Genomic DNA, 22,130 nt, shown 5'->3' with positions numbered 1-22,130 from the left:
ATGCATGTGAAACAAATTGAATAAGATCGAAACCAACAATATCCAAAATACAAAATGGTAACAAAAGATTGATAGGAAATTGAAAACTCCTAAATAGTTTAGTTTTAGATTATTCCAATATCAGACCAAAATCAATTCAACCCAATTAAAGTCAGACTAAATTGATCCATTGACACTCTTGACCTGGGCATTTGTATCTTTTAAAATCTCTATTCAACTTTTATTGAAGCCTTTTTCTTTTTTCTTTTTTCTTTTTCTTTTTCCTTGAGATTCTGTTTGATTGCAATGAAAATTTAAAGGAAAGAGAAGTGAAATTTTCACACTTAAAAAAAAATATTTATAATCATTACTTTATATGATTGTATAAACTACTTAATTTTTTTAATCATATTTAGTAATAATATATTTTATATATAATTTTTATTTTACATATTATATAGTTAAGGGTTTTTGATGCAAAGTAAAGTGAAATTTTATAATCAAACATGTAATGACCTAAAATTAATATTAAAGGCACATGAGTAATGATTACATATATTTATCTTTTTTTAAGTATAAAAATTTTCCTTTCCTTTCCTTTAACCCTCTTTACAATCAAACATAGCTTTAGCTTATACACCTCAGAAGACAAAAATCCCGAGAGGGGCATCCACTTGAATGGTGGTCTCAAACTCAAAAATGATTTGACTCTCCAAACGCAACCTAAGGGAATGTTGTAGGCGGGATCGTGCGTTTTGACGAGGCTATATGGGTTCGTGATGTGGAAGTGTGAAACACTTGGGAAAGTGGAAACCCTAGGCTTTGAGTCAGCTAGTTGAATAGAGAAAAGGGCATTATAGGAATAATAATAAATTATTAAAAAAAAAAGAAAAAAGGGTCCCATCCAATCAAAATAATGATAAATTATATTTCCGTCTTATAATTCCAGCTTTACATTTCCGTCTTATTCTTCTATATCCTTGTTCTTTACTTTCTCTCTTAGGTTTTCAGATATTCGTCTTCTGCCATCTCTGATCTCGATTGGTAGTGTTCTAGAGATCGAATTGGAAGTGGCTATAATCCATGTAAGTTATCTTCAATCTCTTACTGGTAATTGAGGTTTTTCGGTATTGATTTAGAATTTTTTGGCATTGATGTTGAGGTTTGGTGTAGTTATGCTTTGTGCTACTTTGAGTTTTCGACTTTGATTTGGAATTTCAATTACGATTCTCGGTTTCGAGTTGTGATTTAACTTTCGACTTTGATTTGGACTTTCAATTACTTGTTTTGTTTGTTGTGGTTTTCCTGATACGGATTCTCGGTAATTAGGGTTTTTGTTCATGTTGCTGTATCGAAAAGATTCAAATTTTTTCGATCTGGAACTGTATTAAAGTAGTTCCTTTCTTTTTTATTAAGAAACTGTTATCGATCCATCGTTGCTGGAGGTAGTTTAAATGTAAAATTTTCAGATAAAGATGGGATATTTCTTGGTTTGATTTTAGTTCCTTGCATTTTCCTCTGATACTACTTTCTTGTCGGTTCAAAAGGTAGGCGTTTTGGATAGCAATTGTTTGTAGCGGTTTATTATGCGCTTTTCCGTTTGAAGAAAAAAGTAATCCTCAATTTATAGGTTGATTACTTGACTTTGTTACTAGGATCGGTTGAAAATGTCTTTCTGTCCTTTCATCTTAGTTTTTTCTCCAGAAGGTCCAGATCTATGATCCTTCCTTATGGGTGATGCTTCAGATCCTTTTATCTTCCGCTTGTGTATATCTGGAAATGTTTCTAGTGGAGGGTTTCGTGTAGCTTGATTCTGTTGAACAAGTGTGTTTTTCTACAGGGAGGACCTCGTGTTGCTTGATTCTGTTGAACAAGTTTGTTTTCCTACTAAGCCCCCCCCCCCCCTCTTTTTCTGGTACAAAAAACCCCCAAATTTTTGAATATCCATTAGATTGGCAATATCTGGTGCTATTGTGGGGTTTTATGCTGAGTAGGTGGACTTGAATTGACATGGTTTATGATATGATGCTTCTCATGAGTACAAGTGATTTTGTTTGGTTTTTATGTCCTAGTCTATAAGACTTACCCTTTCAAATCTGAACTGTTGAATTGAATTTTGGATTCCATATGAAGTATTGCTGTTACAGTATGTCTTACTTTCTTTAAGTTGACTTCAATAATTATGTTTGTTTACTCCCAGACACAATATGGCGATGGAAGTAACTATGATGCTTTTGAATGCGCAATCGGTTGATGGTACTGTGCGAAAGCATGCAGAAGAAAGCCTGAAACAGTTCCAGGAGCAGAACCTTCCCAGTTTTCTGCTTTCTCTTTCTGGGGAATTGGCGAACGAGGAGAAGCCAGTTGATAGCCGTAAATTAGCTGGTTTGATCCTTAAAAATGCATTGGATGCAAAAGAACAGCATAGGAAGTTTGAGCTTGTACAAAGATGGTTGGCATTGGACTCAGCTGTGAAGGCTCAGATCAAATCATGTTTGTTGCAAACCCTTTCTTCTCCTGTACACGATGCTCGATCAACTGCATCTCAAGTCATAGCAAAGGTTGCGGGTATTGAGTTGCCACATAGCCAGTGGCCTGAGTTGATAGGAGCACTTTTGTCCAACATTCACCAACTTCCACCTCATGTGAAGCAGGCCACTCTTGAAACTCTTGGTTACTTGTGTGAGGAAGTTTCTCCAGATGTGGTAGATCAAGATCATGTAAATAAGATACTAACAGCTGTGGTTCAGGGTATGAACTCTTCTGAGGGAAACAATGATGTCAGGCTTGCTGCGACCCGAGCATTGTATAATGCTCTGAGCTTTGCTCAGGCAAATTTTTCCAATGATATGGAGCGTGACTATATCATGAGAGTTGTCTGTGAGGCAACTTTATCTCCCGAGTTGAAGATACGGCAGGCAGCTTTTGAATGCTTGGTCTCTATTTCATCAACTTATTATGAGAAGCTAGCTCCTTACATACAGGACATTTTTAACATCACTGCAAAGGCAGTGAAAGAAGATGAGGAGCCTGTTGCTCTACAGGCAATTGAGTTTTGGAGCTCAATCTGTGATGAGGAGATAGATATAATAGAAGAATATGGTGGTGAATTCAGTGGTGACTCTGATATTCCATGCTTTTATTTTATCAAACAGGCACTTCCTGCTCTTGTTCCTTTGCTATTGGAAACACTACTTAAGCAGGAGGACGACCAGGATCAGGATGAAGGAGCATGGAACCTTGCAATGGCTGGTGGAACATGTTTAGGTTTGGTTGCACGGACTGTTGGTGATGACATTGTTCCATTGGTTATGCCTTTCATTCAGGAGAACATAACAAAACCGGATTGGCGGCAGAGGGAAGCAGCCACTTATGCATTTGGTTCTATATTAGAAGGTCCGTCCCCGGAGAAGCTCACATCTGTTGTTAATGTTGCTCTTAACTTCATGCTCAGTGCCTTGATGAAGGATCCAAACAACCATGTGAAGGACACCACTGCATGGACCCTAGGGAGAATATTCGAATTCCTTCATGGTTCAACTATGGAGACACCAATTATTACCCATGCAAACTGCCAACAGATAATCACAGTTCTGCTTCAGAGCATGAAGGATGCTCCCAATGTTGCTGAGAAAGCATGTGGTGCTCTATATTTCCTTGCTCAAGGTTATGAGGATATAGGCTCGTCATCCTCCCCATTAACACCCTTTTTCCAAGACATGGTCCAAGCTCTTCTAACCGTGACACACCGAGAAGATGCTGGAGAATCACGCCTCCGAACTGCTGCTTATGAGACTTTGAATGAAGTTGTGAGGTGTTCAACGGATGAAACAGCCCCGATGGTTATGCAACTAGTTCCTATAATTATGACGGAGCTCCACCAAACACTGGAGTCACAAAAACTCTCTTCTGATGAAAGGGAAAAGCAGAATGAATTGCAAGGTCTTCTTTGTGGGTGCTTGCAGGTCATGATACAGAAGTTGGGAGGCTCTGAGCCAACAAAGTATGTCTTCATGCAGTATGTGGACCAAATGATGGGTCTCTTTTTGAGGGTCTTTGCTTGTAGAAGCGCCACAGTGCATGAGGAGGCTATGCTAGCTATTGGAGCATTGGCTTATGCTACAGGCTCCGATTTTGCAAAATATATGTCAGAGTTTTATAAGTACCTGGAAATGGGTCTTCAGAATTTTGAGGAGTACCAGGTCTGCGCCATCACAGTTGGTGTAGTTGGTGACATATGCAGGGCATTGGAGGATAAAATACTGCCTTACTGTGACGGGATTATGACACAACTCCTCAAGGACTTGTCCAGCAACCAGTTGCACCGTTCCGTGAAGCCTCCAATCTTCTCATGCTTTGGTGACATTGCCCTGGCAATAGGAGAGAATTTTGAGAAGTACTTACTGTACGCCATGCCCATGCTCCAGAGTGCAGCAGAATTATCAGTCCATGCATCAGGTGCAGATGATGAAACAGCAGAGTACACCAATCTTTTAAGAAATGGGATTTTGGAGGCATACTCGGGAATATTCCAAGGTTTTAAGAACTCTCCAAAGACTCAGCTACTGATGCCTTATGCCCCTCATATCCTTCAGTTCTTGGATAGCTTGTACATGGAGAAAGACATGTGGGTTCACTTTATTCTGTTCCCCCCCCCCCCTTTCTTTTAGCTGCATCATTTCCTCTGTTTATTCTTCTGTTTCTGATTATTGTTTCGTTGTTCTTTTTCTCCTTTCTTCAGGGATGATGTGGTGATGAAGACGGCAATAGGAGTCTTGGGTGATCTAGCAGACACATTGGGTAGTAATGCTGGTCCTTTGATTCAGCAATCTGTGTCAAGCAGAGACCTTTTAACTGAATGCTTGTCCTCAGATGACCATTTGATTAAGGAATCTGCCGAATGGGCCAAGTCGGCCATCAGTCGAGCCATTTCTGTTTGATACAGCTGCATCGGTATATTCTTTCTTAGAAGTCCCTGCATGCATTCGGGTGTGTTGAGTTGGGGTCTGGGATTACATACGATGTGTCAGGTCATCGCCAGTTTCGCATGACGAGTCAGGGTTGGTTGGGGGGGGGGTTACTAACTCTTGCATCAGCACCATATGGAGTCCGGTTTGTTTTTTCTTCTCATTGAGGAAGTGGGTGGTGATGGCCCACAAACCTCTGCTAACTTCGCATAAATGGGTGAAGACCTCTCTTACAGAAGGGAAGGGAAAAAGAAGCTGACTGTATGGGAGGAATCGGGGGTGGGGTGGGGATGTTAGCTGTGATCTGTGAAAGCTTCACAGATCACAGCTCTGATCGTATTGTCATTGCTATTATGTCCACACTGGTTCTGCTTGGATCACATCTTTATGAGGGACCCCATCTCACCCAGCTAATACCATCTTCCAATGGGCAAGCAATCAAGAGAGCTGTTTCAAATGCCCATTAATTTGTTCGGGTCTTGCAGCACTCAGTGGAATTATTCCCTATATATATATATATATATGTATTTTTTAATTATTCCCCCCTGTACTTCCTTTTTTCCCAAAATTTTGTATTTGAGTCTTGCATTGTTTCAGGTTCTGTTTCTTGCAGTCGGGGTGGGTCATGCCAGATATTTTCCTTGCTTTTTCTGTATACTTGGTTCATTATGTGGGCTTTGGATTTCCCACATGGAATTTGTCGCAGTGGTATGGGGCATTTATATTTTGCAGCAATGATATTTCATCATCAATTATTACAGGTGCTTTTTTAACCGAATGTCTTATTTCATGCAGTCATCAAATTCATATTCTTGCAATTTGATTTTTTATTATATTTTTGTATCCTTTATTTTTATTTCTAAGTTATGTTTCAAGTGGTGAATGAATGTTCTTAGAGGTGATTGGGAATGTTGGTGTCTTGTTTTGTTTTTGGACAATCCCTCAGGCATTGTACTCTCTTTCTTTCAGACACTATCATCCCTGACCACATGTGGGTACCCCGTAGATGGATCGTTTGACACACTCACTCCCATAGAGTGGGAGAAACCAATGGACACTGTTAGTGTGTGGACTAACTATACACTGGTGGTGGTAGACTAATAGGACTAAAGTTTGTGCTATATTGCGAAACTCAAAGATGTAGTTGGGACAGCCATGGACAAGGTCATAAGAAGATCCATGAAATGCCACCCGAAGTGCAACTCAGAAAATAAGTACGGTTGGATTGGAATAAATGTACGGCTTTATTCCATTCCAATCCGGCCATGCCCCATGATTTGGGGGGAAAATGACTCTGGTCCATGGTTTTTATTTCGAAGTAATTTTCTGGGGTAGTTATACATTTATCAATACCCTAAGTTCCAATCCGTCTATATTGCAGCACAAAAACTTGCCACGTATTAAGCATTATTTCTTAGTTTTTCTTAGGGTTCTGACCTTCGATAGATATAACCATTTTGACATGTGGTTTACCCTTTATTTTATATTACAATAAGAGAGAGAGAGGTTGTTTGAGCAAACGTGGAACAGTTCTGTAAATAAAGTATAAAAAAATCATTTCATGTGTGTGTGAGAGGGGATCGGTCTTGTCTGTAATACGCGTTACTGGGTGACAGAGATCCAAGGGTTAGGAAGCTTCAAACACGTAGTCTAAGGCGTAAGGCGTACATGCCATGTCGCGTGATAGAAGATCCTGATATGTGAGAGGGAGGTTGGATACTGATGAACCATCTGCCAGTGAATCAAATATGTGATTTTTCGGTTGAGGATTGTTACCTTCGCTAATGGGATAGTGTGGGGGCATCCAACATGGGGGCCACTTGGTCATTTCACAGTCCCTTGTGAGAGGGTGTAAGAGAACGCTTTTCTCATAGTTTTTTTTTTCTTATAAAAATAAGAGAAGGGTTGAGGATTGCTACCATGCTACGTGCAGCAGGTGCCAGTGCCCCAACTGATGGGATAGCGTACGGGGGCATCCAATAGGGGCCCAATTGTTCATTTCACATCCCCTTGTGAGAGGGCATTGGGAACACAATCAAGCATCGTTCTGTTTTTCCAAACAAAAGGAAGAAATGTTTCTATTCGGGAGGCACACACCGCACCTACAGCCTTGTGTGTTTCTCTCCTCCTTAGAAAATGACCTTCCCTATAGATCTAACCATAAAGAACGCTAATTGAGTCTTGCACTGTCTCATGGATATAAGAATCACGCTCCCGAACAAAAGACTTACCAAAATAAAAATATGTTAAACTAGCTAAACGAAACTGCTATCATCCTTAGTAGAGTTAGATGCATGAAGTTTGAGCACGCAAAAATGTGCTGGTGTGCTAAGGATTCATCCATCCTAGATTGATTAAGAAACCTTATAGAAGTAAATTGCTTAACCAAACAACAGACATCGAATGGGAAATCATAAATCTCCCATGGCCACAGGTATATAGCCGTATAGATCCTGGTCTGTAAGATACTGTGTGACCATGGATTTCGTTCACGGTATCTATGATACATCTACCAATATTGATTTTGATACATATCAACCATATACATATTAGCATTAAATTGATATTTGTTTCACTCACGGTATATCATACTATATATTATATAAAAGTATGAAGCGGCAAATCTTTTCTCTGTATTTGTCTAAATTTAGGGTTTAGATCAGGCCCCAGGAAACTTTCTCTAGGATGATTGAGCCATTCGTAGGGGGACTGACACCTCTGACTCATGGATAGGCCCCATCATGGATGGCTGGATCACCCGAGGGGAAGTCCCCCCATGGGGAGTTGATCCAAACTACTAAATTTATACCTGGATCACCCCTATTGGCTTTTGATGGTCCCACCATCCCGAGGGATGACCCTGTAGACCGTCTTTAACACTTTTATTGCACAACATCTCTTTTCATATATTTTATTATTTTATTATTTTAATTAATAGGTGGGACCCACACTCTCTCCTCCTCCTCCTCCTCCTGGGTCCCATATATATGGGAGCAGCGAACCGCATTGCTTCTCACCCTCCTGTAAACCCACAAACCTCCACCTGCGAATGCTAGCTATATATCTCTCTCTCTCATGCAAATTGAAGGTTCGAGCGGTTTTGGCGTTTCATCAGTGTGACACTAGGCCTCGTGACTCTCTCTGGTTTGGGCTAGCGGTTATGGCCACTTTTTTCTTAAATGGTACTCTGGGATGTTGCTTCTGCTTGGGGAGAGGTTATCTATGGCAGCAAAAGCCATCTTTGGTTGATCTATCCATTTCTTTTGACTTCACGGGAATGGATCGAAGTATACGTATGCCTCACAATTGGGTCCATTTTTGTGACTTTGTTTCACAGATGTCCAGAGTTCGTTAGAGAAAGCTCTCTTTTGTTTATTCCACAAAATGTTACAATTCAAAATTCTTCCAAGTGTTGCTGAGATATTGTCTATTTAGCCTTTTGCTTCTAAAATCAGAATCTTCCAAGTAGGGTTGCAATTCAGACCTTACTGTGCTAACAACCTTCTGTACTCCCCAGTAACAGATCATAAATTAATATGCTGATGGTAGAATCCCAAGACACCAGAACGAGAAACAATCCAAAGAACAGCAAGATCCTGAATGGAAATTAGAAACCCTTGATTGGGATGTCTTGGGTAAATTAAGCTGAAGGGCCGGGTATATCCTTATCTTTATCTTGACCTTACAAAATATAAAATAATTAAAAAATAAAAAATATTTATAATAAAAAAGATATTAAAAAAAAAAAACACAAAATCATAAATTACTTGTAATGACTCATGAGGAGAAGATCCTAAAGTAAACATTCAAACAATAAAAATAACTCCAACAATATATTATGGTAAACAAAGAGGAGATCATCTTAATAAGGCAAACAATCTGAAGATCTCAAAAAGCTTGTCATGTTAAGCAAAGAGGAGAACATCATAAGAAAACAAAAAATCTAAACTCAACATCAAGGGCAAAAATTAGGATTGGATTAAGCCAAAATCAGAGCCAAAAGTCAAGGTAAAAAAATCAAGGTTTGATTCAGGGTGGGCCAAAGACATTAACCCTTATCCACCTTCAAGGTCAGAAATTACAGGATCGGACCGACTCTCAGGGCCAAAATTTTCAAGTCATTACTTGTTTGAGATCAAGGCAAGCCAAAGGTGAGTTCAAGCCGTTGGAGATCCTTTACCATATTAAAGATATGAATAACCCTATAGTGTTTAGAATATAAGAATCATCAATCAATCATAAAAGATTAATCATGTGTGTAGTCCCTAAATCAAGAATAATAAAATACTCCCATCTTAAGCAATTTGCACCCCTAGACGTAAAAGGAGAAATTGTTGAAATTTCATTCAAAAGGCGAAATTGAAAATCGCACTTCAAGTGGCAACCCGATGTAATGAAACGTCGGCCAAAAGATTCTTTTCAAGACAGACCGTTTTTGGCGAATTTTCCATAGTAGCCCTGATCTTTTGTGAGAAATTTGTGGAGATCTTTGACCACTAAGTGGGTTTACCCTAGTCGAACCTATATCTTAAGACATCATACCATTTCTCCATTCTCCTAGGTAGGACCCACATTAGATTATGATCACCCAGGGGTCCAATAACTCCAACCTGCCAATTCCTTTGGAGGTGGGCCGTAGGTGGGGTTTCAGTGGTCCTCACCAATGTAAGGACCTGTACTGTTATCACATTTCTTTATAATTGATTAAATTAGTTATAATCAGACTTTAAACAGACTAATTGGATTACAAATAGATAATAAACATACATAAACGACTTGATCAAGCTATGAACAAATTCATCGGGCTATAAGTTGTCGGTTTTCCATTATCGCTCATCAGGTTACAACCAATCACCGTGAATGCCCAAATAATAATCAGTTTAAGGCTCCAACTGATCGTCTGCAGTTTTAGGCTTTAATTGATTGATCAATTGGATATATCGGTGCGGGCCAGCTTTTGACACTACTAATTATTGTTATTAGGGTATGGGTTTTCCCTTCCAAAAATAAACGGAGGAAAGAAACAAGAAAGAAAAAATTTAGGGAAGGTGAGTATGTGGAATGTGATATGACAGCCACAATCCATATCTTGGTCTCAATTCTACGATTACAGTGGAATTTCTGTATGGCTGAGCTTTCTGCTTTCCATTCCTTTCCCATCTTTGGAAATTCTTAATGTGATTCTCAGTTGTTTCAAAGCCTTCATAAGAACCCTACAAAATGATTTCACAGGAAAAAGATGGGAAAAACAAATCAAGAAATGATATTAGAGAGAGAGAGAGAGAGAGAAGTAGTACCTTGAGTATAAGGTGGAAAACCAGAAATGAAATAAGAAATGCAATAAGCATGGTGAGTGAATGGCAGATACCTTCTGTGGGTATCTTGTGGACTTTGACTATTCTGTGGTGCTTATCCACCAACCCATTTTATGCTTTTCGACCTTTCCGTGATCCCGTACAGTATTAGTCTTTTAAAGCGTTTTTTGTGGCCATGCTTCAATACTTCATTGATCCGGCTTGCTTAGTCGGCTGACCTAGCTTTATCATTGCTGAGGGTTGATTTCAAGTAGGAATGTAAACGGATTGGATACGGATATAATTCGAATTAGATGTGATTGAGTTTGGATATTCTCTCATTGAATATAGAAATCTCTAAACAGACACAGATGCAGATTGAATTCAAATTTTTGACCATTTGTTTATTTTCTAACTTATGTAATCCAGACATTCTTTCCCCCAATGAATACAATTTATTCTTAATTCATCTTTCTAAGTTGTCTCTCTTTTCATCATTCTCTAGAACTTACTTAAATTTCAAGAACCCTCAAACTCATTAATTGATTATCTAATCGAATTGGATAATTATTTTTTAGATAATACAGATTTGAATCCAAATACCCTTTGACGGAATTTGAATACCCCTAAATGGATACGGAATTAAATTCAAATTCAGATTTTAACTATCTATTTACATCTCTAGTTTCAAGGCTTAGATTCATATCCTTAACCGCTGCTAATACCCTTCTCAGAAATCAACATCTTTCCTTAATTATAGCAAGTAATTTTTCATGGTGGACAGAGAGAGAGATGGCAGGATTCAATTAATCAAGTCATAGTGGATCCACAGTATGCATAAAAGATATGTTTAATATTTCAAAAGACGAAGAGATAATTAAGAAAGAATTAAGAAAGTCTTGATTTAGTGGGTCTGACTAAATGTAGAGATAGCTTTGGTAGCAAAATAAGCTAACATGTCTAATTCTTCCCAAGAAAGGACTAACAAGCAAGGTGTCCTTGTGGGTCAATCTCTATAGTGTAATCTCTAATTAAGAGATAAGAAAACAATTGAGTCAATGATCTACCATTGGATGCAGAGAAAAGAGAGTACGTGGGAGATAGATTTCATTTTTGTTTAGGCCAAGGGATTATCAAAATTTTGCTAGTAAGCATGCATTTGGATTGGTTAAGCTAACCCTTTGAATCCATTTGTTCTTCCATTTGCCGACAATCTCAGAGTCTTGTAGGGAGACCTAGTTTACTAAGTTCATCATTCAGTCACCCGGAATTCATTCATTGGTTCCGGCAAGCATCACATCATTAATATCAACATTTGGTCCCTTTTAGGGATGATTAATTTAATTTCTTGTAATTAGTATTTGGAACAATACATGATTACTATCATTTAATAGAGGTTATATTGGAGTTCAAAGTTTTTAAGTCTCTTTGGTTTTGGTGGTGGTCGCCACTGGTGATTTTTTTTTTTTTTTTTTTTTGAATAGATAGGCCTCAAGGAGAGCTGCGCTTTTGACCTCTTAATTGTAAGATGTTGGTCCTTGTCGATTGAGCTACCCCTTTAGTAATTCAAAACGCTCTATCTCGATTCTTGATCTCTTTTTTTTATTGGTAAACCTCAAGAAATGTTTAACTCATGACTTCTTGATTGTGAGATGTTGTTTCTTGCCAATTAAGAGAGAGGTGCATGTATATATATAATGTATGTTAAAAGTGGGAGGAACCCCATTGTTGATCCTATATTTAGAATTTAAAGGTGTAAGTGAAAAACTAGGGCTGAATTTAGAAAATGGAAGAGTTTGAGCCATGCAAGGGATTGATTGTTTCTCTCAAATGCATTCATTGCTTTTAGTGGAGAAAAGGTAAACTTAGGTTTTTTGATGTAACAGAAATAAGTAGTGCCAGTTGACTTTGGGGTTGTGGCTACAGCTTATTGCATTTCATCATCATTCACAAAGCTCTTAAGATTAGTGGAGTGCACCATCTCTACACAGCTTTCATGGCCCCCCATATCCCCATCCCCTTCCCCTTCCCCTTCCCCCTTAGAATAAATACCCACCTTCCTCCCTCCCCCTCTCTCCCTCTGAATATCCTGAATCCTGAGTCCCTGACTTACATTCTTAGAAAAAGAAGAAATAATAATGGGGGAATCGGCCATGACTCCTCAGATCAAGATACTTCTTCTCTTCTTTCTTGTTCTCTTCATTCTCTCACCTTCATGTAAGTAAGCAAGTTCTCTCCATCATTCATGTAAGTCCCTCATCTTAAACAACATTTATGATAAATCTTATCCTCTCCTCTTGCAGCTAGAGTGGAAGGCTTCAAGGATGGTATGAAGAAGGTCACACACCCCATTGATGAGGTACATGGTAATTAACTTGGTTGCATTCATGCATGACCATCATGGTGTGAAATGCCAGTGAAGTCAATCAAATATAAGTACCTCCATGGATAACATTTCAAAACCATTGCATGGCATGCATGAATAATTTTTTAATTAAGTTTAAAGAAGTTGTTGATGTTTTTAATTTCTTAGTCACACAATATATATGCTAATACAAATCTATATGTATTGTGCAATGAAGGCTATGATCATCAAACTGATGAAATCAAGGAAGCTTATGGAAGTTACAATAATGGATTATGACGATGCAGGACCAAATCCAAAGCACGATCCAAGGAAAGGGAAGCCCGGAGGTGGTGGGGCCAAGAACCCATGATTTACCCATCCTCTCTCATCCATTACCCTAGATCTACCTACTTTTTGGTTGCAATAAGAATGGAGAAATATCAGTTCTCTCTCTCTTTCTATCTCTCTTAGTTTACCTCTGTTATTTTGAGGTGACAGAGCATAATGTATGAGTTTTTTTGATAATATAGATGGGGGATTCAGTGTGAAGTCCTGTTGTATTAATGATAGTTAAATCAATACAACAAACATTATGTTAGTACTATTAGTACTTTGATTTGATGTGAATAGTGTGATCAATTCGACTTCTTTGCTCAAGTTTGCAAGGTTTTTGAAGTGTTTAAATTAAGTTGTAAGGAAAAAATTTAAGGTGCATCTTTTATGCTGTAATCAAAGTGTACGTGAACCAAGAAGTTGCAACTGTCTTTTGATTTTCCCTTGTATCATTCTCATAAGATTTCTGAGTTAAGTATAGGAAAGGATTTTCAAAATAATTTGGAAGTGACTTATTATCAAGTCATTCTTGCTGTCATTGTATTGTACATTTTTCGAGTACAATAATAAATTTATCCATCCATTTAAAAAATGAGTTGAATTGATGTGATGAGAGGCATCAAAACCTACACTTCCTATAGACTCGAAAGAGTTTTAGGTCATTCGAGGTGAGATGATACATACACCAACCCAATAAAGATTTGATAATGACAAACTTTTCACCTCTATTCCTGACTTGAACAATTTTCCTTTTCTACAACATCGTCATTCATTGAAAGAAGAAACAGTGTGTCATACAAAAATGGCAAAAAAACCAAGGTTACAAATTTTTTGCTGTAATTTTGGTTACAATAAGATATTCTGGAGGTTGCCCGTAGGCTGATTTTGGAACCATGGATTTTCTTAGGAACTAATAGAAACATTGACCTTGGAAAATCAGGATCTGAGAATGAATCTTTTAGGCTAAGAAAAATCTGTTTTAGGTTATCTTTACTTTCATTGGGAGAGGGATCGCTATGTACAATGCAAGAGTGTAGTTCCCACCAATGAGGGGGTGAGAATTTGAATTGTCCAGTAGGTAGATTTTAATGAAAGAAAGTGTGGGGTCCATGGGTGGGATGTAAGAGGGCGTGTGGAAGAATCTGCACACTGGTGTCAAAGCAATGTTTTTTCCATCTTTATTTGAAGGAGAATATGATTTATTTCATGTTCTCTCTGCAAGGAGAGTTCAAGCAGTAGTTCCACGTTTTCAAGGCACCTCTCCTCTTGTTCTTCCGATCAAGAGTGGAAAAGGAAAATCCCTCTTTCTTCCAACATTTTCTCTCTTGAAATCTTCATCATATTTTCTCTCGTCCATGTGGGTATGTGGGTATGTGGCTATGTGTGGTTGATGTGGTATGTGGTGGGGCCTACCAGTGCAAAAAATAATTGCCAGGCAATTTGCCACATGGCAGTGTTACTGGTTGCAAATTGCATGATATATATAAAACTTAAAAGAAAGAAGACTCACTTATTAATTTTTTATTTTATTTTATTTTATTTTATTTTATTATTATTATTTTTTTTAATCTTTGGAAGTACAGTAGAAGCAGGAACTCCCTCTCCCTGAAAGGGATGGAGCATTTTAATGACACTATTTCAAGGGTCAATTTCTTTTTAAAATTTAGGTAGTGGGTATTCAGAGCTACAAGCTCTATTAAGGAAAACGTGTGTGACTTGCCTGGCCATGAAGATGAAACTTCTTTTATCTTTCCCTTTCAGCACCAGTTTTTGAGTTTCTCATCTTCTAAAACTTCAGCATTCCTATTACTCCCAATTTTTTTACTTCAAAGTTATAATAGCATTTGGGTTTTAGAATTAAAATTTCTCAAAATAAATCTCTTTACAACCTTGACCTAAGATTTCTACTTTTCTTTCTTCCAGTTGTCTCACTGTGGTGGTTCCATTCCTAGCCCCCCGTCCTCTAGTCCCTTTCATTTATCTCTAACTTTTAATCTTAATCAAACTAATCCTAAAAAAGCATTTTGGCACCTGTTTTGTGGTCTATAATAAGACAACAGATCAAACAAGAGTGGTCTCTATCCAGTGGGTAGACAAGGAAAGAATACTTTCAGTGTGTAGAAGATGACACCCACGTTTCTCTATAGAGGATTCATGAGCTTTTTGAACATTTTTTGAAATCAATGGTTATGGTTATCCTGTTGGTCTTTACTGTAAGCTACAGTCGATCCCTTGGTACCTCAAGTTGACCAAATTCGAATGGCCAATCATATATCTAAGACATGCAGGAGTCCTTTCCCATCCAGAATCCTACCCAGATCCTCAAAATTTTTAAGTTGGCTACGTGAATAAGGTCATTTAAGGTCTGTACCAAATCAAACCATATGTAATCAGATACCATAGTATATGTCAAACATATGCAACCATTTCATTCTACATGTCATAACAAATGCAGAATAAACAGAAAAAATATAAAACAAGAGAATATTACAAAGCAAACAGTGATAGATCACAAATGATTATGACTGAAAGGCCCAATCCAAAAGTATTTTGGTCGAAACAAACCCAACAGACCAGTAATGCTCAGTCAGAATCAAAGCTTGATGGCATAAATGACAAACCTACAGCATTATTTAGGCTCAAGAAGGTAGAAAGGGAGTAATCCAATGGAAGCACCAGACTCTCGTACGTCAACACTTATCCAAATAAAATTAGCGCGTTTAATAGTAAGGCCTATCAAGTTCATCAACAGTTGGATAGGTATCGAGACTCAAGAGTATATAGTGCATACATTACGTGTGGATTTCACTTAAATTCTAATCTGATGTTTGACAGCCAGATATCATTGTCACATAATTCATTTTCCCATGGTAAATACATCTACATGCCTCTACTGTTTGGTCTGATTGTGGAGGGGTCAGATCTCTAAACTGGTTATCATGCATAAATATCAAAGATTCTACTTCAGTTTTCCTTGTGTCTTTTCTCTAAATAACCCACTATGCTGAAGTGATCAGATATTAATCAAAAGAAAGTGAAGAAACTGATTAATACAAAAAGTAGTCACTCCAAAATATAGAAATGTCTCCTGCTTTGTTATTTCCTGAGTCTGAGTGGGTATGGTAGGTAAGCTGATGATATAGTTAGGCACTCTTCCAGTAGGTAGTTCATCTCATATAATGTTTTTAGATTGCACAAATACTTGACAGCTAACAGAGGGCTAGTGGCAATGTGATTTCAGGCACAAATTCTCATCTTTATCCACTGGCCTGTATCTCATGTAATATAGAAGTTCCAATGTTAGTTTCTTCAGAATGGCAAATAAAGTTCTTATGTAATCTCTGGAAGCCCATCTATGTAAAGCATCCATGTAGCTAGGATTTGAAAAGTGAATTTCCGTCAACAATGAAGCAACATCCAACCACTTTTCTCCAGATTATCTAGTCTGTAAAGACAGCAACATAGGTAAATAGGTAAAACCCAGGATCTTTCATCATCCTAATTTCTATAATCCAACCAGCCGGCATCTTTATGAACTAAGCAGCTGAACCAGAATGGTGATTTGCTGATCTTTACTATGCTTACGAAATTGAAAATAAACCTTTCCCAGATAGGATCTTTTAACTTTGGTCACGATCACTAGGATGGGAAAAGAAACTGGAGTTCATAGATCAGGATCTCCTATACTCCAACCTAAAATACTTGGGCCTTTGATTTGAGCAAAGCTGCTTCATGATCATCATTTTCTTGCGCAGAAGGTGGTAGCCCCAACAAGGAATTTTTTCTAGACAACTTACCCATACTTGGGAGGACAGGTGTCAAGAAGAGAGAGTACTATGATTAGGTTAATTGGAGGGAAGGAAGGCATAATGTTTCAAAGAGAGAGATGAAGGAGTGAGCTTCCCTAGTCATGAAGGACCAGTTCAACCAACTTCATATGGCACAAATCCTCTTGGGCTGAGAACTGTTGTAAGTGGCTACATTGTAATCCTTAGGATGGAGAGGTTTGCTAGGTCATCTAGCGAGTCTATCATGTTCTAGCTTAATTGGAAACTGATAAGGGCTCCACATGTTGGCCACATACATTATCCTCTGATCTTGCACAGTAGCCCAAAAACACTACACACCAAATGACACAATAAATCCCCCTTTTGGGGGTACTTTTGATCATACGATTTAAAATTTCAACAGTTGAAACTTGAAAGTACAATTAGAAGTCCAAGGAATGACAACCACAGATTTGTGAGGACAATTTCCTCTCTTGCCTCCACATCCAAGTGGATCTGTCAGCCCATGCAAATGCTACCCCTCCCTCCCTCCCTCCCCCCCACTCCACCACTATCAACATGTTCTTCCTCCCATTTCTCTTCTCCTGTCTCTTCATCCTAATTCTCGTGTGAGGAAGGTATCAACACGCTGCCCATGTATATTGGCATCTCCCTTGCCAAGCCAATAGGGATGCATACACAGGGGGGCCCACATGGTCAGGGAGGATAGAGAGTGTCAGAGATTGTGAGAGGGCATGTCCACAGGCAATAAGTCAATCATGTCCCCTTCTTGTTCCATCTTTTAGAACCCCCAAAAAATATGACAATAATAACCTAATAGGCGAATTATTATTATTTCTAAGGTCTGTTATTTTTCCAAATATCACAAGACATTTATTCTGCCATGTGGGCAGATGATATGTCCATTCCAACCATAGAATAAAGAGGACATGGTCTAGATTAACCACAATTCAAATTTCATAGTATAATTCAATCAAATACTCCCTTTTATATTGGCACACATCCCCTGTATATCCATGCATGTGTTCCAGTACTCTAGACATTACCATGCACTCTCCTTACTCTTAGCGGGAGTAGATGGTTTAGAATAAAAAAACCATAAAAATGAATGGCTCATATACTTATCTTGTGTTTTTCGGAAACATCACCTTCCATTGTTATATGGATTACCACCCATAATTATAAAGATAATAATAACAAAAATAAAATAAAATAATAATAATAATTTCCCCTCTTGAGTCTTGAGTGCCCCCATATACAATTATACATAATAACATAAGTGAATAAATATAAAATTTGAGAGCAACTGCTCCTCTTGGATCTGCTCCCTCCCTCCAAACAGCAACAGGCATCCATTAAACAAGATTCTAGATCAAAGGTTAATGATGGGAAAGAGGGAGCAGCATTCAGGCCATAAGGATAAACATGGAGGAAGAAGAAAGTTAGGGGATTAAAGAGCATCAAAAGAAACCCAAACATGGTAAGGAGTGAACATATGGAATGGACTAATAATATTAAGATGCCGTTTCTTTTGGTTAGGATCAGTTCTTGATATGGGGGAAGGTTGCAAAAACCTGAGAAGGATTTCTTTTGGTTAGGATCAGTTCTTTTGGTTAGAATCCATATGATCTAAACGGATTTTTTTGCAGGGTTATTAAGCAGACCATTGGGGGGGTGGGTCCAGGTTTACAAGTAATGAGGCTTTGTAAGGTATGTTCACTCTAGAGTTCTGATAAAAAGACAGATTTCTGGATGGAAATCTTGCAATCAGTCGGGCTTTTAAGGGTTCTAGGAGATTCAAGAATTGCATCTAACGATGTAACTGATGAAGAGTTATCAAAACATAGATCTGGACAGTAGTAGAGAATTATCAACGAATCATGCAGGTTGCGGAACAGATCCAAGATCCATACAAAACAAAGAACAGGAAGATCAAATCTGACATACCAGCAAGAAAAAAAAAATTTAGGAAATTTTAGTAAGATTCCTAATTGCTCTAGAAGTAAACTTTTTTTTTTTTTTTTTGGGTACGTTGCTCTAGAAGTAAACTTAATAACATTCTTATTCAGTTATAAGCTATACAAGGAATTGATTATTTCTATAGAGTTATTTTTGTTGTGTTACAAATATGACTTGTTAGTGGCAGACATATCGTGGATTTCAATCAAATAGAAGTGAGTTTAGAGTATTTGTCTTTGCCCCTTTCTTGTGAAATCTTGGAAGTCCAGAGTGATTCTTAAAGGTTCACTTTCCTAGCTTTTACTTGGCTACAGGTCCTGGAAAAAATCCCAGCAATCCTAAATTTTTTTCTTAAAGCTCCACTGTGCAAAAGGAAATGAGAACTATGCATGCGCACATATGTGCGTGAGCATGCACATCCCAGTAGCAGTTATTAAAAATCATAAGATAGACAACTATTCAGTTATATCTTATATACCATGAAAATCAGCCTCCACAGACTAGATCATAATATAATTGTTGTACATGACTACAACGTTTATACATGGTAAAACAACAAGATCTCTGTAGAAGCATTCGATATATGACACGTCATAACTTATTATCTTGAACAGTGCAAAACTATTAGATGGGAAGCAAATACATTTACATGATATAGACAAGAATATGAAAACCTATCAGTATACATTGAGAGTAGCTTTAATTTTATGACGAAAACAAAGATGACATCCAAATTCCTAGTGATACAATACCAATAGTTGCAAAGGCTTGGCCTAATTCATACACAAAATTTTCTCTCTGAGGAGGCAAATTTCTCCAGTCCGTCCTCCTACCAACAAGTCAGAGCCAAATCCATAGAAAAAGGAATAAGTAAATGGACAAATATTCACAAAGAAACAACTAAATGAAAAAACAAACATGAGTCACATGTACGAGAAGCAAGAAGCTGCAATACCCAAAAAGTCATCCCAAAAGAAAAATGCGTCTCTATTGCTAGCAAAAAGGAAAAAACAGTAACCATAAGAAATTTGCTTTTGTTCCTTCTGATAAAAAGATAGCTGTTTTTTGCAAAAATAGCATGAGGCTTTACAATCAAGAGGGCAGTATTCTTCCACCTGACATGTTTTAAAACTATAAGAAGTTTTCATGCACTCACAGTTTCATTATGGAGTTGACACTCAATTATGATAGTGCATTACCAAATCAGAAGAGAAGCAGAGGGTTATGCAGCAGGACTGGAAGGTGCAATCATATTTTTGGAGAATAAGATGGCCTCCATACTGGCTATTGTGTGATGGCTTACTAAATGTAAATTTCATAAGAACTAAAACAAAATAAAACCATCAGATGGCCTCCATACTTGTATAGTGGTTTTTCCACCTTTAAAAACATAATATTATAATCCTAATGTAATCTGAGAATCACAGCTGAGCACCACGTCTTGGTTAACTCAGCTCAGTTTTAGTAAAAAAAAGATTGCAAAATTCTAATTAGGTATTTTGAGAAACAGGAATATACCCCAAATCGGCTATGACAATGCTGACATTATCTTGCGAGCCCCGGTCCTGCAACACATATAAAATGATGTGCTTAAAAATCTACCCAAGTTGTATAACTCGTAACGATACATGCTCAGAACCAATAAATGAAAGCATTACCAGAGCAGCTTGTGCAAGTGCCTCACAAGCTATCTGGAGAAAAGAGGGGAGAAAAAAGAGTTAAGACTCTGATAGGGATATAATAAGTTCTAGCAACAAATGGGGCCTGAAGAATGCATGGTACCTGCACATTGCCATGTTTTCGAAGTTGAGTCCTCACAAATCTTACTGTATCTGAACTGAAAGAATCAGCATGTATAAGCAACTGTTGGCTCACAAATAGCATGGATGATTTTGTTATAAGGGAAAATTGATTTTATAAGGACCTGTTTGGGAAGGGCTTCCTAACGGTCCACCATTTTGAGCTACATGGACAGGTGACATGACAATTCTGACCATCGGATAGTTAGGATATGATATGGATCAGCTATGTGTCAAACTTCAGAGCTTTAATCAAAACTTTCCCATGTATTGGCATGCATCCCTATGTAAGGTGTTTACAATACTGCACCTACTGTGCACTCTCCATAACCTCGATTTTCAAAGCTCTATTTGACCCCTTGGCAAACTATGATTGAGCTGACTCTTGACATGGACTGGGGACTTATGGGTACATGGCATATTTTTAAGGCCTTTTTTAGTAAAGCTTCTTAAGTGGACCATGTAGGAAACCCTTAGGGGGTGTTTGGTTCGGTAAATCAAATGGTGTATGTATCGGATATGAATGTCAATCTTTTGATAGACATTCTTGTGAATTATGTTTCTTTCTGAAAAATCGTTTGGTTGCCTTGAGGCTAGTACATGTTTCTCGCGGGTTGAGATATTGGCTTCCGTAGAGAACTTCTTTCCGCTTTCTCCTTTTATACTAGGTGGTAAAAAGGTTGCTCAAATCTGAGTTTAAGTGTTGAGGTAAACTCAGATTTAGAACACATCCTTTGTAATAGGGTCATTCTAGTGGAACCAAACAACTCCAAAAATTAAGAATTATCATTCTAAAGAATGTCATCCCAAAGATTTACCGAACCAAACACCCCCTTACCCTTTCTATAATAGCAAGTATCCGAACATATTATACACTTAGATAAAAAAATCTGTTACAGCAAACCTGTTCATGTAATCCCATAATCCATCAGTTGCTAATAATATAAATTCTGTGTCTGATCCAAGAGCAACTTGATGAATATCAGGGGAAGCAATAACCAAGTCTCCATTGAATTGCAATCTGGAGGAATAAATGATGCAGTTTCAATCAAATAATTATGTGACTTTCACCAGGTCTGTTTAGGAGTTACACTATACTGAAAGGGTTATTTTAGTTAATATTGTTGAAAAGTTACGCATAGCAACTACATAGTTAGAGCTAACTTTGCCAAATGTATCTACTATTTTATAAGGCATATCAAATAATTAGGACATATTCCACCATTCTTAATAGAATTAACCATATGCTAAGTCTAGGAACAGTGATGCCGCAGAATAATTATAATAACACAATCATTAGCAGGCATTGAAATGGTATGCAATGAATCACTGACCAAAATAGAATTTCTCCATCCATTTGCCTTGATAAATCTAGTCAGTTTTCATGCAGAGAGGTGATGATTAGGTCACTGGGAAGCAATATCCAAAACATGGAGCTGTCATGAAACTGCATGATTCCTGACTCTTTCACATGGAAATGTACAAATCCGGACCTAAGAGTTGACCCGAATACCTACGAAAACTGCTAATTTTATTCGAAATTGATTCATCTAATAACAAAATAACTTGATTCAGAGGTTATTTTCTGAAAGTCATGGACGATCTAAAGAGTTGACACACCATTTAGCTGGTGCAGAACTCCAAACGTCACACCAATCCCCCCC

General features: G+C 37.8%; 3 protein-coding genes across 4 annotated transcripts in view; 2 read left to right on the top strand and 1 right to left on the bottom strand.

The window, feature by feature from the left end:
• Positions 1-828: 828 nt before the first annotated feature.
• Positions 829-5,719, top strand: LOC122082417 (importin subunit beta-1). The gene is made up of 3 exons (XM_042649964.1): positions 829-1,064; positions 2,180-4,606; positions 4,721-5,719. Exons 2-3 carry the CDS (start codon positions 2,187-2,189, stop codon positions 4,917-4,919), a joined length of 2,619 nt encoding a protein of 872 aa, XP_042505898.1. The 5' UTR covers positions 829-1,064; positions 2,180-2,186; the 3' UTR covers positions 4,920-5,719.
• Positions 5,720-12,304: 6,585 nt separating this feature from the next.
• On the top strand, positions 12,305-13,197 carry LOC122080651. The gene is made up of 3 exons (XM_042647454.1): positions 12,305-12,457; positions 12,544-12,599; positions 12,823-13,197. Exons 1-3 carry the CDS (start codon positions 12,379-12,381, stop codon positions 12,955-12,957), a joined length of 270 nt encoding a protein of 89 aa, XP_042503388.1. The 5' UTR covers positions 12,305-12,378; the 3' UTR covers positions 12,958-13,197.
• Positions 13,198-19,133: 5,936 nt separating this feature from the next.
• Positions 19,134-22,130, bottom strand: part of LOC122080869 (protein phosphatase 2C 57) — a 5,393-nt gene continuing 2,396 nt past the window's right edge. Inside the window, exons 7-11 of one of the 2 annotated variants that reach the window (XM_042647739.1) lie at positions 21,371-21,487; positions 20,450-20,504; positions 20,326-20,358; positions 20,186-20,232; positions 19,134-19,496 (exon numbers count right to left, since the gene is read on the bottom strand). In XM_042647739.1, coding sequence (XP_042503673.1) covers positions 19,373-19,496; positions 20,186-20,232; positions 20,326-20,358; positions 20,450-20,504; positions 21,371-21,487 — 376 coding nt within the window. In that variant the 3' untranslated portion in view covers positions 19,134-19,372. The remainder of the gene's footprint in view (positions 19,497-20,185; positions 20,233-20,325; positions 20,359-20,449; positions 20,505-21,370; positions 21,488-22,130) is intronic. The other variant, XR_006140936.1, reaches the window with a different exon arrangement.

The sequence above is a fragment of the Macadamia integrifolia genome, chromosome 6 (assembly GCF_013358625.1).
Source record: "Macadamia integrifolia cultivar HAES 741 chromosome 6, SCU_Mint_v3, whole genome shotgun sequence".
Classification (NCBI taxonomy): Eukaryota; Viridiplantae; Streptophyta; class Magnoliopsida; order Proteales; family Proteaceae; genus Macadamia; species Macadamia integrifolia.
Note: the sequence above shows the minus strand (reverse complement) of the source record. Positions and strands in the feature narration are given on the sequence as shown.